General features: G+C 56.5%; 1 protein-coding gene and 1 long non-coding RNA gene across 4 annotated transcripts; one reads left to right on the forward strand and one right to left on the reverse strand.

The window, feature by feature from the left end:
- Positions 1-3,816: 3,816 nt before the first annotated feature.
- TCF23 (transcription factor 23) lies at positions 3,817-10,483 on the reverse strand. 3 transcript variants are annotated; one of them, XR_007918305.3, is made up of 4 exons: positions 9,876-10,232; positions 8,977-9,222; positions 8,275-8,383; positions 7,478-7,610 (listed from the first exon to the last, which is right to left on the reverse strand). XR_007918305.3 is itself a non-coding variant. In XM_051843083.3 (3 exons), exons 1-3 carry the CDS (start codon positions 10,098-10,100, stop codon positions 7,431-7,433), a joined length of 648 nt encoding a protein of 215 aa, XP_051699043.3. In that variant the 5' UTR covers positions 10,101-10,232; the 3' UTR covers positions 3,817-7,430. The 3 variants fall into 3 exon arrangements, 2 of the variants coding, with proteins under 2 accessions (XP_051699043.3, XP_089182805.1); XM_051843083.3 differs by lacking the exon at positions 8,275-8,383 and having other exon boundaries at positions 3,817-7,610; positions 8,977-9,219; XM_089326679.1 differs by lacking the exon at positions 8,275-8,383 and having other exon boundaries at positions 7,431-7,610; positions 9,876-10,483.
- On the forward strand, positions 5,280-8,445 carry LOC149128164 (uncharacterized). Its single transcript, XR_016229530.1, has 2 exons — positions 5,280-5,409; positions 7,098-8,445. It is a non-coding gene; the product is annotated as an uncharacterized LOC149128164 (long non-coding RNA).
- Positions 10,484-17,612: the final 7,129 nt, after the last annotated feature.

Genomic DNA, 17,612 nt, shown 5'->3' on the forward strand with positions numbered 1-17,612 from the left:
GGGCTCACCTTGACTCCTGCGTCGTCAGGGTCCAGTTAAAAGAGAAACCCCACACCAGCTGTGTTCACAGAGCACATTTATCGTACGGATGGCAAAGGGAAAACGGAAGTGCCAAGGAAACAGAAGTGGCAACCCAAGGAAGCAGTTGGCCCCTTGGGGTGGGGGTGGGGGGTTGACTAAGGGATGGGGTGGGAGTTCCTGGAACCCCGGAGCGCAGACCTCCGAGGAAGGAGCGGTAACCGCTGTGCTGGCATCCTTGCGGGATATAATCAAGGCAAGCTGAAAACGTGAACCAAACTCAGCCGCCTGGGAAAAAGCTGTTGGCGCCTGACACTTTAGGCACAGGAAGCAAACTGCAGAAAGCAAGCCCTGTGTCCCTCCTCCACCTCCCCTGTCCCCGGCTTCCTCTAGCGCCACCTCTTGGTGGGTCCGAACGAGGGGCAGCTGGCAAAGCAAAAAGCCGTTTGTGGAATCCCGGCCCTGACAGCCCCAGGAAACAAACAAAAGCATCCACACGGCAGGGGTGTGTGTGTGATCGCGCGCACGTGTTACTGTAACGCCGTGAAGGGCATTCTTGTACATGTTGATGCCTTGTGCACCCAACAACTTCGGATCTGCAGGGCTGTAGAAAGATGCCAGGGGCAGTGTGGTGCACACTTACTGGATTTAACTTACACTTATTAACCGCTCCGGTTGGGTGTGGTACGGTGTCTCATAATTTCAATTTGCATTTTTCACTACTAATGAAGTTGAGCATTGTTTTCCGTTTGCATATCCTCTCTAGAGAAGTGCTGGAGAAACCTGCTGGCCTCTTTGCTGTTAAGTTGTTGACCTCACTGGTCTGTGAGGAGTTCTGGTACTTTCTTGATGCAGGTTGTTTTTTTTTTTAAGATTTATTTATTTATTTGAAAGTCAGAGTTACACAGAGAGAGAAGGAGAGGCAGAGGCAGAGAGAGAGACAGAGAGGTCTTCCATCTGCTGGTTCATTCCCCAATTGGCCGCAAAGGCTAGAGCTCTGCCGATCCGAAGCCAGGAGCCAGGAGCTTCTTCCGGGTCTCCCACGTGGGTGCAGGGGCCCAAGGACTTGCTTTCCCAGGCCATAGCAGAAAGCTGGATCAGAAGTGGAGCAGCTGGGTCTCAAACTGGTGCAGGTTCTTTTGATTACATTGATTTATGATGGTTTTACTTAACTTTGAATCTTTGACTTTATGATGGCGTGGAAGTGATGTGCATTAAGGAGAAAATGTGACTTGGAAATTTGAATTTCAATCATTTCCTGAGCTAGTGAGTTAAGTACAGGCCATTTCCGTTTCCACTCCTGGACAGCATTGGTCACTGTGGCTTCTGGTCAGCCAAGTGAACTTGACAGGAAACGATCGCAATCAGTGGGTTAGCGGTATACAATGCATTTTGAAAGGTTTGTTTATGTATTTGAAAGACAGAGTGAAGGGGGGGAGAGAAAGAGAGAGAGAGAGAGAGAGAGAGAGAGATGGAGAGATTTTCAATTTGCTGGCTCACTCCACAAATGGCCACAGTGACACGAGCTGGGCCAGGCAGAAGCCAGAAACCTGGAACTCCATCCTGGTCTCCCACATGGGTGGCAGGGCCTGCCCTGGCCCCTGGATCAAATCTTTTTGCTAATTTTTCAAAGGTTCGAAAGCTCAGTTGCCTTTGCCACGTGCAAGGTCCCAGCCTGTTCGAAGGAGCAGGCTCTGAGACCCTTCGGTCCTCCTGTCCCCTCCGGCACCTCGCAGGCCGGCAGCTGGGAGCAGCATCTGCAGGCTACTCCTTAGCCCCCAAGTGGCTGTCCTGCGGTGGCACCCACGGCCAGGCTGCGGAAGCTGAGCCGGGTCACAGGCGCACACCTCGCTTCCCCCAGCCAGCCAAGCGCGGCACAGAGCGGAGGTGGACGAGCAGTCCCGTCCGGGAGGTTAATGTTCCACCCTGGGCTTCTCAGGCCACGCTCCAGGGCGGCTCGCCAGGTGGCCTAGAGGAACGAGGAGGAGCCGGGGGCGGCGACGCTGGGGACTCTGCAGCCTGGGTGGAGGGACCTTGCCCTTCAGGGCCGTGGGTGGGGGTACTGGGCTGCCCACGGAGACCTAGTCTGGGGGTGGGGGTAGCTGGGACCTCCTGGGCCCTAGGGAAAGCAGAGGGCCACTCTGGGTATCTGGATATATCTACATATCTCAGGACCATTTACCCAGTGCTGCCCAAACTGCTGGCCCTCCTGCCCTTGTCCTGGCAGAAGCGGCTGCACTGCACAAGCCACTGCCAGGTAGAACTGCTGACCCCGGAGCTCCGGCCTTCCCTTCCCTGCGTGGTGCCCCCTGCTGGCCAGTACCTTCCCTGCCTTTCTCTCCCTCTCCCCTCCCTCCTCTCCCCTCTGATGTCTGGGGCCTGCCCTTACTTCTGCCCACAGGGCCATGATGTTTGGGGTGCAGAAGGACCCCAGGCCGCTCTGCCCTCCTCCTCCTCTTCTCCGTGCTCCCCACGCTGTGCTCCTCTGTGCTCCCCTCCAGCAGGCATCAAAGCAGGACCTCGCGCCTTCTCAGCAGAATCCTTCCCACCCCTTATCCTATTCACCAGCTCCGCCCCCTCTGCTGTGCGTGCTCCCCAGGACCTCCCTGTGGACACCGAGCGGTTTCCAGAGAAGATGAGGAATGGGGCGCTGACTCTGGCCAGCCCAGCCCACGTCCTCCAGGACGGCGCCCCGAGAGGTGGACTGGGGACTCAGCCATGGCCCTCACTGCTCTGCACCCCTACACCGAGTCCCCGAGTCCTGTGTGTAAGACCAGGGCAGCGCACTGGGGCTGCCTGGGCAGGGGGTGGAGCTGTCCCAGCACAGAGAGGAGGGGCCGGGGGAGGGGCTTTGTTGACTATCACCAGAATATTCTAGAGCGCGGATTCTAACGAGTTTGGCTCAGGACCCTTGGCAGAGCTTTTGCCTATGTAGCAGATATCTATTGATAGTCACACATCAGAAATTAAAATAGAGAATGTTTAGAAGGCTGATTTAAAAATAGCACTAACAGGCCGGCCCCACGGCTCAATAGGCTAATCCTCCACCTAGCGGCGTCGGCACACCGGGTTCTAGTCCCGGTTGGGGCGCCGGATTCTGTGCCAGTTGCCCCTCTTCCAGGCCAGCTCTCTGCTGTGGCCCGGGAAGGCAGTGGAGGATGGCCCAAGTACTTGGGCCCTGCACCCCATGGGAGACCAGGATAAGCACCTGGCTCCTGGCTCCTGCCATCGGATCAGCGTGGTGCGCCGGCCGCAGCACGCCAGCCGTGGTGGCCATTGGAGGGTGAACCAATGGCAAAGGAAGACCTTTCTCTCTGTCTCTCTCTCTCACTATCCACTCTGCCTGTCAAAAAAAAAAAAAAAAAAAAAAAAAAAAAAAAAAGAATGATTAAAAAAAATAGCACTGATGAACCCATTGTACGTAACCGTATGTAACGTTTGTATGGAAAATAATTGCTTTCCCTACAGGAAAGAGATGATAGTGAGACAGGTGGTGCTGTCTGTCGCACTTGACATCTGGGGTCTTGCCCTGCCTCCACGTTCCATCTGCTGTCACGGCACATGTCACGTGGCTTCCGCAACTCGGTCAGGAGAGAATGAGTGAAAAAGACAGAGTGTCATTGTGTCATGAAACTGATTCTGGTCACGTAGGCACCGTTGGGGCAGGGAGCCCCAGGATTCCAGCTCCACGCCTGGAATACCGCACACCTCGGGGCCCCCAGGACACACTCCGGGCTTCTCAGCTTCCGTCTCAGAGGCATCAGGAAGGCAGCCACAGACAACATTTCACAAAGCGTGTGGCTGCTTCCCAGTGACTTTATTTACAAAATTAGGAAGGAAGGGCTGCATTTGGCTCAGTGGCCCTAGCTCCCCTCTCGTGGATCCAGAACAGAAGTTTGCTGGGGCCAGGCACAGCCAGTATTGTGAAGCAGAGGTGCCAGCATCCCACGTCCGAGCACCAGTTCAAGTCCCAGCTGCTCCACTTCTGATCCAGCTCCCTGCTATGCACTTGGGAAAGCAGCAGAAGATGGCCCAAGTGCTTGGGCCCCACACATACGTGGGAGACCTGGATGGAGTGCCTGCACCTGTCCCGGCAGCTGGGGTAAGAACCAGCGTGTGGAAGATCTCTCTGTCACTCTGCCTTGCAAATAAAGTCAAATAAAGCTTAACAAGGGACAAGCTTGCTGGGGTCCTGGGCTTAGGGCTCGTGCCACAGAAGGGAGAGAGCAGTGCCATCCGAGTCCTAGCCAGGCTAGGCGCTCCCAGAACTTCTCCGTCTTCATGTCTTTAGCTCCCCAGTTGCTAACATCCACAGCCTCCACCATGATTGTGCCCCTTGGTATCCTCAAGGGCTCACTCTCGGGGTCCCTGCCCATGCTGAACCCCGTGGGAGCTCACGAGTTTCTCTATAAAATGCCGTAGTATTAGCACGTCAAACTACGCAATCTTTGTGCAGCCTTTAGAGTATGTACAAGACCTAATACCAGGTAAACACTGTGCACATAGTTGTTACACTGCATTATTTAGGGGATAGCAACAAGAAAAATGTCTGTATGTGTGGCTTTTCCTCATATTTTCCGTCTGTGGTTGGTGGAACCTGCGGATTGGAACCCTCGGACGGATACCGAGGGCGCTGGACTTAGACGTCCCTCCGCCAGCCCTGCTTCTCCCACAGCTCCTTCTCAGCCTCCGCTCTGGCCTCTTCCTGCTATTGGAAAGCACAGGCACGGGGCCAGCACTGTGGCGTAGCGGGTAAAGCTGCCGCCTGATGCTGGCATCCCATGTGGGTGCCGGTTCAAGTCCCAGCTATTCCACTTCCAATTCCACTCCCTGCTAATGTACTTGGGAAAGCAGCAGAAGATGGGCCAAGTGTTTGAGCCCCTACCACCCACATGGGAGACCTAGCTTTGGCCTGGCCCGGCCCTGGCTGTTGCGGCCATCTGGGTAGTGAACCAGTGGATGGAAGCTATCCCTCTCTTTCTCTGTCTCTCCCTTTCTCTCTCTCTCTGGAACTCTGACTTTCAAGTAAATAATAAATAAATCTTAAAAACAAGGGGGAAAAAAGGCAAGCACAGGCACTTCCGGCGCTGGAGGCGGCAGCAGGGAATCTTCCTCCCCATCCCCACCCTGAGTCCTGGGCACGTGGGGCAGCGGCAGGGGCGCGTGAGGGTGGAGCAGCCTCGCCCCGCCTCCTGAGCCAGCCCACGTCCTGTGTTCACCTCCCTGCTCCTGGTGCCTTGTGGGACTTCTCACCCACACGCCCTCGGGCCTGAAACTCTGCCTCCTCCCTGCTCCCGATGGCTCTCAGCCACCCCCGTGCCTCCCAGCCATCTTCTTCCTCTGCTGCTCCTGGTTCTGGTCTGTTCCTGGGTCCAAGTCTCCAGCCCCAAGGTCAGGACTGACCTGTCAGAGAGGGAGAGGCCCCATCCCTCCCCTGGCTGTTCCCACGCATCCCCTGAGCCTTCCCTCGGCTAGCCCTGTCCCCTGCCAGCCCCTCCGCTCCCTGGCCTGACTGCTGGGTGCTGTCCAGCTGAGGGAGACAGTCTCAGTATCCCACGGGACTGTCCTGGGTATAAGGAAAGCACAGTGCCCGGCTTGGCTCTGCCTTTGCCCCCACGGCTTCATCCTTTGCCTGCCTTCCTGGCCTTCCCCACCAGGGTCACGTGGCCAACTCCTCAACCCAGGACCCCGAGGTTACCGGGCAAGGGCTTGAGTCCGGCCAGGGTGGGGCAGGGCAAGCTCAGTCATCGGGAACCCGCAGCACAACCCTGCCGAAGTCAGCTTTGCTGCCATCCGGGGAGGGACTCTCGCTCGGCTCCTCTTCCGGCCACCCTCGAGCTCCACCCGAGGACGCACGACTCAGCTTTAAAAATAGAACGCTCGCGCTGGACTTTTATGGTCTTGTGGAGAGCACTGTGCTTGTGCCCTCCCACACCTGGTCTCTGCCCCTGCCTGGCCCCGAGTAGCGGCCCAGAGCGGCTCTGCACAAGCTCGCCAGCAGTGCTCCACCGACGGCTCCCGGCAGATTTACGAGTTCGGCCTTGGCTGAAGCCTGCTCCGCATGGCTGCCCGCCATGGTCCAGCTGCTCTCCCACGTCCCGTGCAGCGCGGGGCCGGGACGTGCCGTGTCTCCTGTTCTACCCCCGACCCAGCTCGCTGCTGAGTCACCCTGGCCAGCCCCCACCCTCGCTCACACTCACGACTGACGAGGGTTTGTATCTGAGGGTGGCCAGGTGGGGACTCCAGGCGCTGAAATTGAAGGAAAAGGCGGTTCCTTCCGGGCCTGGAGCTCAAGGCCAGTTTGAGTTCACCCCAGTGTGTGTAGACTATGATTAGTTCTCGTATTATTGTTCAGGGAGAGAGAAAACCCTTAAGGCTCCATCTCATTGCTGGCACCCCTGGCAGGACCCAGGGTGGCGATGCCCTCAGGAGGAGCTGGCCCCAGGGAGCTGCTCTGTATATGGGTGGTCAAAGTGACTCCACAGTCAGCGAAGCACAGGCAGCCACCTTCAAGGAGCCTGCCCGGCCCTGACCTTGAGGTTGGGTCCTAATGCAATGGGAAGAGAAGACTGTGACCATCACCCCCTGGAAAAGACTCGCCTTCTATGTTCAAGGCCCTTCATGAGGGCGTCATGGAGCCTCCCAGGATCCTTCCTGGGCCAGGCCTGACATTGCTTGGGTCAGTTACAGATGAGCTGCCTCTGGGAGAAGAACCTCTGTGTAGGTGGCTGGGCTGATCCACAAGCGCCCCTGGGGACCAGAAGGCAATAGCGCGAGCTTTATGGCCTAACCCCAGACAAACCCAAGTGCAGAAGGGGGGGGGGGCAGGGCCAGAGAGCGGGCAATGCCGTGCCAGCCCAGACACGGCTCTCCTGATCTCCCACTCCTCACCCGTGGGGCGCAAGCTCTGGAGGGACCGGGAGAAAGTACATTCTCTTCTTAGGCTTCACGACCCCAGCCCAGGGTTCTTCACACTTGCAGCGGCCAAGAACCTCTGAGACCCTCAGGCTTTCCCAGGAGCACCTGGGGCTGCTGCCAGACCAGCCCCTCCTTCTGTTCCTGTCTTCTTGTCTGTGCAGGTCTGTAGGAGCTGGAGGCCAGGAGAGCGAGGGATGATGTTGGTACCCAGCTGCGAGCCCACTCAGATGCCTTCGTGCCTCACTGCCCTGAAGCTGCCACAGAAGAGCCATTGGGAAGTCCCTTCCCGGGTGTCGAGGGCGGGGGTCTCCATCCTGTGCTCCCTGGGAACTCCCCACCGTGGCAGTGCCCGCTGCACCTGCCGCTGGGACTTGGGAGCTGAGGTTGAGTCAGATCCGACGGCTGAGGTCCCAGTGAAGACAGGGAGGGTCTGGTGGGAAATCCAGGTCCCTCTGTGAGAGTCGCCGTCCCGGAGAGCAAAGCAAGTGTGACGCTCATTTGTCACCAAGAGCTGGCGGGAGTGGCTTGGTGGAAAGGTCAGCCTCTGCCTCTTCAGAGTCTTGGGACCGCACTTGCACATCCTTCATCCTGGGGCTGCAGGTGGCGGCTGGGGTGGCGTCCAGGCCGGAACACCCCAGGCCTCCAGCATAGAGACGTGAGCGCATGGGCCACTTCTGCAAGACACGGGTGGGACTTGCCTTCCAGAATCTCACACTGAGCCCTGGCCTCCCCTCACCCCTGCCCGACACCCTCCACCTTCCTCCCTGCACTGATAGCAGCGGTCTCACCGCCACATGCGGCCTCCAGAGCCTGCCCGAGGGGCACAGGAGAAGCTATCTGGGGAGAGCCAGGGCCCCCAGAGGAGAAACCCTCCCCTGGGATGGGAGGTCAGGCACCCTGGACAGAGGTGGCAACAGCCAAGGGCTGGGCAGTGGGCACCACGGAAGAGCTGTGCCAATCTCCCTCCAGGCTGGGGACTTCCACGACCGGCAGGAGTGTGGCCAGTCCCGGAAGTCCCCGCGCTGACTCTGTCCTGGGGTCTGCTCTTGTCTCCAGCAACCCTCCCCTGGGGGCGGGGGGCACAGCACGATGACATTTAGGACGTAAGTATCCTCAAAAACATAAATGTGACCCCATTACTCTGTCACCCTCAGAGGACAGAGTGTGCGCCTCTGCCAGCTCCTTCCAGCTCCAGCCCGGGGCCTGCCTGGTGGCTGCGAGCGAGTCGGACAGCCCTGGGTTCAAAGCACACCCAGCCATCACCCCCCTAAGCTGCAGCTTCTCTGTAAAGTGACCTTTGTTTGGTTCTCTCACTGGGGGGAAAGCACGCTGACGCACCCAGCCCCGCTCCTGGCGTGTGCTCAGCTCTCAGGGGATGGGGCGGTTCCTCTGAGGGTGGTCATTGTCAGGGATGCTTTTCCTCCATAACCCCGCGCCGTGCTGTGCTCTGGAGAAGGAAGGCTCGTGCAAGCTTCCGTTTTGCTTGTAATAAAACTGAGGTTCTGGAAAGCCGGGCTGTGGCCTGCAGGCCGTGCACGCGGGAAGCCCCAGCTCCTGCCCAGCCCCCAGCCCTCACTGCCACCCCCTGCCTGCTTGGCTGCTTCTAGAATGCTGCTGTTTTGGGCTGCTGCCCTCCTGGAGGGCATATCTGCAGGGCAGCATAGAGGCAGGTGGGGCACCGCGGGTGACGCTGCGCAGGGACCTGGGGCTATGCTGGGGGCCACTTCCTTGGCCAGGCCCCAGCCCTACAACCTGCTCCTTTTTAGCTTTTTCTGCCTTACCACCAAGCACCCTCCAGAGTGTTTTCCTCCTCGTGGGGGACCCACATTCCTGTGAAGCCATTTCCAGCCGCCACTCCACGAGAAACGCAGGGTCTACCCCACCCAGGGAGCCTGCCCCAACATCGCTCCCTGTGAGACGGCGGAAAGAAGCTGGCCCAGTGTCAGCTCTGCCCAGGCCTGGGGGCCAGGTCCAGTGTCCCCTCCCAGCCCCCAAGGTGCTCAATATCAGAACGCCTTCCCTCCCCCTCCCATGACCTACCTTGAGAGGGTGCAAGTAGCGGAGTCCGCGCAGGAACGGCGGCCAGGCGGGGCCGGGCAGCTCGTGCCCCAGCGTGCGCGTGAGGTGGGCGATGTAGCTGGTGGCCAGCACCAGCACATCCAACTTGGAGAGCTTGGTGTCGGGAGGCACGGCAGGCAGAGCAGCCTGCAGGGCCAGGAAGGCCTGGCGCAGGGTCCTCACCCGGCTCCGCTCCCGTGCCGCGTTCTCGGGGCTCGCCTCGCTCTGCTGGGGGCGGAGGTCCTGTGAGTGGGTCTGACCCCCCGGACCCTCACCCGCCCCCAACCTCTAGGAGACAGGGTGTCCTCCTGGATGGAGTGCAGAGGGCCCCGGTCATTGCAGCTGAGAGGAGGCCTGGCTTGGGGACAGACGGCAGGTCGATACCAAAGCTTGGCTTAGAACCTGAGAGAGTCCTGAGTTCTCTCGGCTATGCCACCAACGCTGCGTCCCACACCCGAGTGTGAATCCTGGTTCTCAGAGTACCCTCAGGGCTGCGTGGAGCCCCACGTTCGGGGGCCAACCCTTGACCCAGACAGCTCCTGAGCTAAACAGGCTGTGGTGGTGCAGAGGAGAGGGCTCTGAGCGGTGCTGAGACACAGGCTGAAGTCCCTCCCCGTCCCTGATGCTGCTGGGGACCATGGGACGGTCACGTCCTTCCTCCCAGCCTCAGTTTCCCCAGCAGCAGGGAGCTGAGCCAGTGAGTGACAGGCTCAGCTGTGCTCTGGTTAACGGCAGCTCTGATGTGTCCCAACCTCTCCAAGCATGGCGCTGTGGGGACGGGTCCCCACTCTTGGTCAGGAATGAAGAGACTGGCCTACCTGCCCCCCAACCCCAGCCCCAGCCTCCCCCAGCTCCCCTCGGTAGGCCCAGGATTTGCTTACCCTGCCTCGAGCCCGGCCCCCTGCCCTGGCACCTCGAGGGTTGGGGGCGGCCCAGCCCCAGCTTTGGGTGTTCCAGTTGGTCTCTTCCCATGGGTCCTGCCTTGTCCTGCAGAGGCGGCTCCTCCTCTTCTCGGCGGTGCCTGGCAGCCCCCGCGCTCTGGCCTTAGCCCGGCCATGCCCTGCGCCTGGCGTGGCTGGTGCCTCTCTGGCCTCCCTCTGTGACATGCCACCCCCCAGGCTATGCAGGCTGCAGCCCACCGAGCAAGACCACAGTGCCCGGGGGAGCACTAGCTGGGGCGGCAGCCGGCCATGCAGCCGGCAATGTCTACATCCGAGGAAGCCAGCGCCAACTCCGTCCTGCTCAGTCCTTGCTCTGGGAAAACTGCCCACCAGGCACAGCCCCCGCAAAAAGCCTCCGCCCACCTCCCAACCCAGAGCAGTGGTGGGGGCGCCGCATGCTGGGAGTGGCCAGCCCTGGGCCGAGGGCCATGCTGAGGAAGGCCAGAGGGCGGGTGGGAAGGGAGCACCCTCCTGGGCTGTGCTGGACCCAACAGTGGTCCGCAGTGGGCCTAGGGCTTCAGTTTTGGGGCCCAGGTCCGTGGAGGGGCCCTATGCACACATCCCCGAAAGGCCTCTCCTTCCTTGCCAATGAACATGACCTTCAATGCCACAGGAAGCTTCTCCCCATCCCCTGGATGTGTGTCCCATGTCCAACCCAGGGCTTTTCCTTTACCCTCCCCTGCCCCTGAACAGCTGCCCCAGCCCTGCCAGGGCTGTGCCGTCAGGTTATGCCCTTCATTCACGAGGCCTTGGTCAAACCCCACAGACCCCCAGCCCCCGTGTCCCGGTTGGGTTGGTGGCACTGCAGCCCGGCTGGTTTCTGCCCAGCTCTGTGCCCCTAGAGCACTGTGTGCCAGGCACTGTGCCAAACACTTCCTGTGCGTTGTCTTGCTTCTTTCTCAGGGTGAGCTTATGAGAGAGTTGAGTTAGAGGGGAGCACGTATCCAGACGTGAGACAGCTTACCCAGTGTCAAACCTTGGGAAGTGATGGGGAGGGATGAGAACCCAGACAGGCAGCGGGACGGGAGGCTCCCCCACCCTAGGAGAGTGTGCCACGCGTCTGTCCCCACGGGGTCTTTGAAGGCAAGGGACCGTGACGTTTGCACGGCCTCCTCCACACAGCGAGTCAGGAGGGAGGCAGAACGCATAACCACTGGGCCACAATAGCCCCTGCCTGCCCTCAAATCACAGCCCGTGCTTACAGCACAATCCATCTTCCACGTCCCTTGTCCCCCGGTCTTGAGCTCCAGGACAGACAGAATTAAAGGGAAAACACAAACGCAGGTGTTCACAGTGAGAGAGTCCTCGAGCCAGCCAGAGAGAAAGGGGAAAAGGGGGAGGAGGGACTACGACCTGGAGGCGGTGTCAGCACAGCCCCAGGAGCTCCTGGGGAGGGCCCGCCAGGCCCAGGTGGCCAGGGCTGGGACCCACACGGGTCTGAGCACCTCCAGGAGCCGGCATGCGGCGCGCGCACCAAGATCCCTCAGCTGGGGAGGAAGCACGAAGAACACCTCTGGCAGACCCTGCTGGCTCCGGAAGAGAAGGCAGCCCCGGAAGAGGAGGGCCTCTCGGCCATTCTGGACGGGCGGGCTCGGCCCAGATGGGAGAAGACAAGAGCCCCTTGCAGTGTAGACACGGACGGACGGCCTGGCAGACGAGAGCTGCGGCGGTTGCTTCAGCTGGAGCCACAGGCACTGCAGGGCAGTGTCGGAGGCTTTGGGGGAAGGCGCTGCTCTCCCAGACTCGTCTTCCGTAGCGGCCTCCAGAGCCCTGCTGGAAGGGACACAAGGACACTGAGAGACGTCTTTCTAGCAGTCAGCTCCGTTTGCAATAAAGCCCTAGACCCTGACAAAACAAGCAAACAGCCTGGCTGAATTCAATAAATGTTTGCTGTCTCCATACTGTGGAGTAATGTGCAGTCATAAAAAGAATAACACCGACCTCTGTACAGAGACATCAAAAACTTCCCAAGATACGTGGCTTAGTGAAAACGCTTACCGTAGGTCAATATGCACAACAAGATCCCAGTCAAGTAAAAAACACCAAAGAACGGGGGTGGGTATTCGGTACGGTGGTGTTGAGGTGCTGTTCGGGACAGCTGCATCCCATATTGGAGGGCCTGGTTTGAGTCCTGGTTCTGCTTCCAATCCAGATTCCTGCTAATACACAACTTGGGAGGCAGCAGACGATGGCTCAGGTGCTTGGGAGACTGGGATGAGTTCCTGGCTTCTGGCTTTGGCCTGGTCTACCTTTGGTTCTTGTGGGCATTGTGGAAGCTATCTCTCTCTGCCTTTCAAATAAACTGAAAATAAATAATTTATGCCCCACCCATAAAAGACGCAAGCATAAAGGTTTATGTTACATGAGAATGAGGAGATGCATACCACGCATTTTTTTTTTTTTGACTAGTGGACAGTGAGAGAGAGATAGGTCTTCCTTTTTTTGCTGTTGGTTCACCCTCCAATGGCCGCCACAGCCAGTGTGCTGTGGCTGGCGCATCGCGCCAATCCAAAGCCTTTGCATTGTTAAATTCCAGATGTAGAGAATGTTTTTTTTTGACAGGCAGAGTTAGACAGTGAGAGAGACAGAGAGAATGGTCTTTCTTCCATTTGTTCACCCCTCAAATGGCTGCTACAGCCGGTGCTGTGCTGACCCGAAGCCAGGAGCCAGGTGCTTCCTCCTGGTCTCCCATGCGGGTGCAGGGCCCAAGCACTTGGGACATCCTCCACTGCCTTCCCGGGCCACAGCAGAGAGCTGGCCTGGAAGAGAAGCAACCAGGACAGAATCTGTCGCCCCAACCGGGACTAGAACCCGGGGTGCCGGCGGCACAGGTGGAGGATTAGCTTAGGAAACTGTGGCGCCGGCCCAGATGTAGAGAATTTACACGCACCTTGACCCAGGGCCCATGGCCATCTTTGGTACACACAGAGCCTGTGGTCAGCCTGCCCTCGACCTCCACCCCCACCCCGCCCACTTCCTTCCTTCAGTTCCCTTTCCTCCCATCCCATGATTCTCCCCAGTCGCAAGTGACAAGTCCATGCAGGTGACAAGTCCACGGTGCTTGATACGTATTCTTTTGTCCGTAGGTGCGACGGTTTTAAAATGCATCCACATGTTCTTTGATAGCTCCAGCATTCAAAAGGTGGCACCCAATCGCTCTCCCCCAGAATGTGGGCCTGACTTGGTGACTTGCTTTGAACAAACAGAAGGTGGCAGGTGTGTCAGGGTGCATCATGGGAAGCCAGGTTACAGAAGACGTGCAGGCGTCCCCTCTGCTGTCTCACCCCTGGAGCTGCCCTGTGGAGGCACACAGGTTGCCCTTGAGAGGCCCACGTGGTGATGGAGGAGGTGTCTGACAGATAGCACGAAGCTGCGAGCCAGCCCGGAAATGGATCCCCCAGTCCCATCTGTGCTGTCGGCTGGCTGCAGCCCTAGCTGACCGCTTGAGTGGAACTCGTGAGAGACCCTGAGCCGGCCACCCAGCTGAGCTGCTCCCACCCACAGACTTCCTGACCCATGGAAGCCATGTTAGACAAGCAATGCTTATTGTTGCATAAGTTAGGGAGTGATGTGCTGAGCAGCGATGGACAGTGGAAGTGATGTGTGTTACTGAAGCATGCGCCCTGTGGCAGGAATGACCGGAAATGTGCACAGTTGGTGCCTTTATGTTTGTTACTTCCCTTTCTTGCTGCTAACCGTGGCAGAGTACGCCATGGTGATGCCCACTACCTGCTGACTACTCAGAGGCCTGGGCAGGGGCATCCAGATGGCCTGCAACCCTGACAAGGCTGCCGTGGGTGTCCTGGGCTCCCAGAGTGAGATGCTGGGCTAACCGTCCAGAGTGGCTGCAGAGCCTGCACACCCAGCGGCAGCACTGCCCGGCACAGCGGTGCGAGCCAGACCTCCAGTGTGCAGTCAAATCTCCACGATGGGCGTCTGTTGTGGTTTGTTTGCCCTTCGGATTTCTGATGAGCCGGAACATCCCTGGTGCGCGGTGCTGGGTTCAGGTTGCTTGTTTTTTTCTCCACATGTGACCCCGTTTTACTTTCTCTACAGAGTTTCCCAGACGTCATCTACTGAACCCCCCGTCTTCTCCCGGTGCAGTCAGAGCTCCCACTAAGTCGTCTAGGAGTTGCCTTAGTTGTACCTAGGTCAGATCGTGAGCTCCCATCTATTCTTGATCCTTTTGTCAGTATCAGACCCAATAGTCAATATCACACTGCTCTGATTACGATGACTTCATAGTCTGCATATTTCGAAGGGACTGCTTTTTTTTTTTTTTTTTTTGGACAGGCAGAGTTAGACAGTGAGAGAGAGAGAGAGAGAAAGGTCTTCCTTTTTCTGTTGGTTCACCCCCCAAATGGCCGTCACGGCCTGCGCACTGCGCCGACCCAAAGCCAGGAGCCAGGTGCTTCCTCCTGGTCTCCCATGTGGGTGCAGGGCCCAAACACTTGGGACATCCTCCACTGCCTTTCCGGGCTACAGCAGAGAGCTGGACTGGAAGAGGGGCAACCGGGACAGAATCTGGCGCCCCAACCGGGACTAGAACCCGGGGTGCCGGTGCCGAAGGCGGAGGATTAGCCAAGTGAGCCGTGGCGCTGGCGAGACTTCCTTCTTAACTTATTTTTTATACTTACTTATTTTTAAAGATTGATTGATTTATTTGAAAGTCAGAGTTACAGAGAGAGGAAGAGAGACATGGATCCTGCACCCACATGTTCACTCCTCAGGTGGCTGCAACAGCCAGGACTCGGCCAGGCCAAAGCCAGGTGCCAGGAGCTTCTTCTGGGTCTCCCACGTGGGTAGCAGGGCCCAAGCACTTGGGCCATCTTCCACTGCTTTCCTGGGCCATTAGCAGGGAGCTGGATAGGAAGAGGAGCAGCTGGGACTTGAACCGGCACCAATATAGGGATGCTGGCACCACAGGTGGTAACTTTACTCTCTGTGCCACAATGCTAGTCCCAACTTTATTTTTTAAAGATTGATTTAGTTATTTCTAAATTTCTATTTCTTGTTTTTCCTTCCACATAGATTTTAGAAACTGTTCACTGAATGACTAAAAAAATTCAGCTGAAATTTTTGATATTTCATTGAATGCATGAGTAATTTTTGGGGATGTTGCCAACTTTGTACTTTTAAGATAATTGTTCCAAAAACATGGGATGTCTCTCCTCTTATTCCAGTCACCTTCTATATCCTTTATTAGTTTGTAGTTTACTCCACTAATGTATATGTATTCCTGCTTAAGTGAATCACTCAGTAGTTGATGATTTTTGTTGTTCTTGCAGATGCTAACCTTTTTTTTTTTTTTTTTTTTAAAGACTATCCTAGCCGTTATTGTAGTGTAGCAGGTACAGCCGCCCCTGGATCGAGTCCCGGCTGTTCCACTTTCAATCCTGCTCCCTGCCAGTGACCTCATAATCTGGGACATAGGCCGGGTGCCGAGTATTGGTCTAACTCCTGGAAGCTGGGCCTCGTGGCTTCCTCCACGGCCTGTAATACAGATGATGGCAAGTTCTCCTCCTCTGGGTCCTGCTTCAGCACCGCACCATCAATCTCCACATTGGCAGGCCCAGGAAGAAGCCTGTGCACGTCCCGTCTGGACAGGACTGGCTGCACACAGAGGACTGGAGATGGAGTGATGCCAACCAGGATCATCTTTATGCCAGAACTTGGGGACTGTCATCTACACTTGGAACAACAAACTCTTGGGCACTGTGTAAGTTGGGGTTCCTTTGAAAAAGAAGGTACTTGGCAAGCCCAGGATTCACCTGCATGGCCATGGGGTTGGTGAGAAGGGACAAGAAGGAGCCTTCTCCCTGCCGCCAGGACACGCACTCACACTTCTCTTAGCTCCCAGGTGCTGGAAAGGCTCTGGAAGCTTCACCACCTCCAGCCCCAAATGGAGGCCCTCTCTTATTTTTAAGTCTCTGTTGTCCCTGACCTATTAGAAATACACCTAATCAATCTTTTCAAAGAGCAGCCTTTGGTTTGGTTGATATTCTAAATTCTTTTTCAAAACATCATTTATGTATAACATTCTGGTAAAACACACATGACTTAAAGTCTGCCATCGTAGCCATTTTTAAATGTATAGTTCAATAGCTTTTGTACATCCACAGGGTTGTGCAACCACCACTGCCAGCCATCCAAACACTTCATCTTGCAAAAATGAAACTGTGTGCCCATCAGACAGCGGCATTGTTCTGAAAGGGCGCTTTGTGCGATGGATTTTGAGTGTTTCTACCGAGACGAATGCAGCCAACTCCTTCAGCTGACATTAGAGTTGACCGTCTACTTGATTAGACAGTCAGTCCCTACTTCACACAATTTCCCTTGTTTGGAGACCACACATCAAGTGTCCTTCGGACTCCCAGGCAGGTCTGCAACATAATTGGAGACTGTTGATGATGCTGAAAGCAGTTAAATCAGTCCCTGCAACGATGACTTCGCGTGAGACATAAAAAATGTGACTGCTGACTACACTTTGACTTTCCAAATAGCCAGGCTATACAGAAAATATGCTAATCATTTCCTGTCTGTGTGAGCGACTTTTAAACGGGTGAATTTATAAGCTGGCATTCTGGGGCTTACCTCAGGCTGTGGTGTTTTAGTTGGCATGGTCAAGGGCGCATTTCTAACTCTGGAAAGTGAGAGGCCAGGTACAATTGCTGCTGTGGTCTGAGTGTCTCCAGTGTTGGAAGTCTTCACGTGTTGGAAGTCCAGTCTCCAGTGCAACACTGTTGAGAGGCGGGACCTTTAAGAGGTGATAGGTCACGAGGCCTCACCTCACGGATGGTTCGTGTTGCTATTGCAGGAGTGGGTCTGCAACAAAGATGAACCCAGTTCTCTCTCTCCCACTGTTTGGTGGCATAGCAAAGCAAGAAGGCCCTCGCTGGCTGTGAATCCCTTGACCTCGGTTCTCCCATCCTCCAGAATGGTGAGAAGAGAATCTTTGTAAGTTGGCCAGGCTCAGGCACTCTTACAGCAACGGAGAGCAGGCGGAGACAGCCGCCTTCCCTGGTGACAGTGCATACGCCACTCCCAGACGCTGAATGTTCTCCACGAGTTGTCTGACTTGAACCCATTCCAACCATTGTGGTCGCTCGTTTCCTTTCTAAGCATTCTCACACACTGTTTAATTATCCTGTTGAAGATGCTGGCATACAACTGGGAGTTTACTGGTTTGGGATTCCGGAATCTCTCTCTTGTCCCTTTTTGAATATTTACCTATCTGCAGCCGTCTGGCACCCTTGTTAGAGTCATGATTTCTCCAAGGTACTCAGGGTGGCTCTGTAAGCAGCACTTCCCAGCCCCTCTGTTCGTATTATAATGTGCAACCCAAACAGAACAGAAAAAGGAGAGTGGCAAAGGTCAAATTCTCCTAGGCAACCACGGTGTCCCCATCCGCTCACAAGCATTTGCAGGTCTCTAGGTCAAGCGAGCTGCATAGCATTGGGCAGAACTAGAACACAGTGTTCTGAGGTCTACAGCTGGAGGCCGCGGAGGTGGGAAGAGTGGCTGCTAGCTCACTTCTACAACAGGAAACAGCAAACCCAAACAGTTTCATTACAAGCTCTCGTCTATATCCTGGATGCCAAATGCTTAGACAACTTCTCATTGATCAACAAAGTTTTACCAAACATTAAGAGGGGAAGTGGTCAGTGCAAATTGGAG

This window comes from Oryctolagus cuniculus, chromosome 2 (genome assembly GCF_051225735.1).
Source record: "Oryctolagus cuniculus isolate XC-2025 breed Fujian yellow rabbit chromosome 2, ASM5122573v1, whole genome shotgun sequence".
In the NCBI taxonomy this organism is placed as follows: Eukaryota; Metazoa; Chordata; class Mammalia; order Lagomorpha; family Leporidae; genus Oryctolagus; species Oryctolagus cuniculus.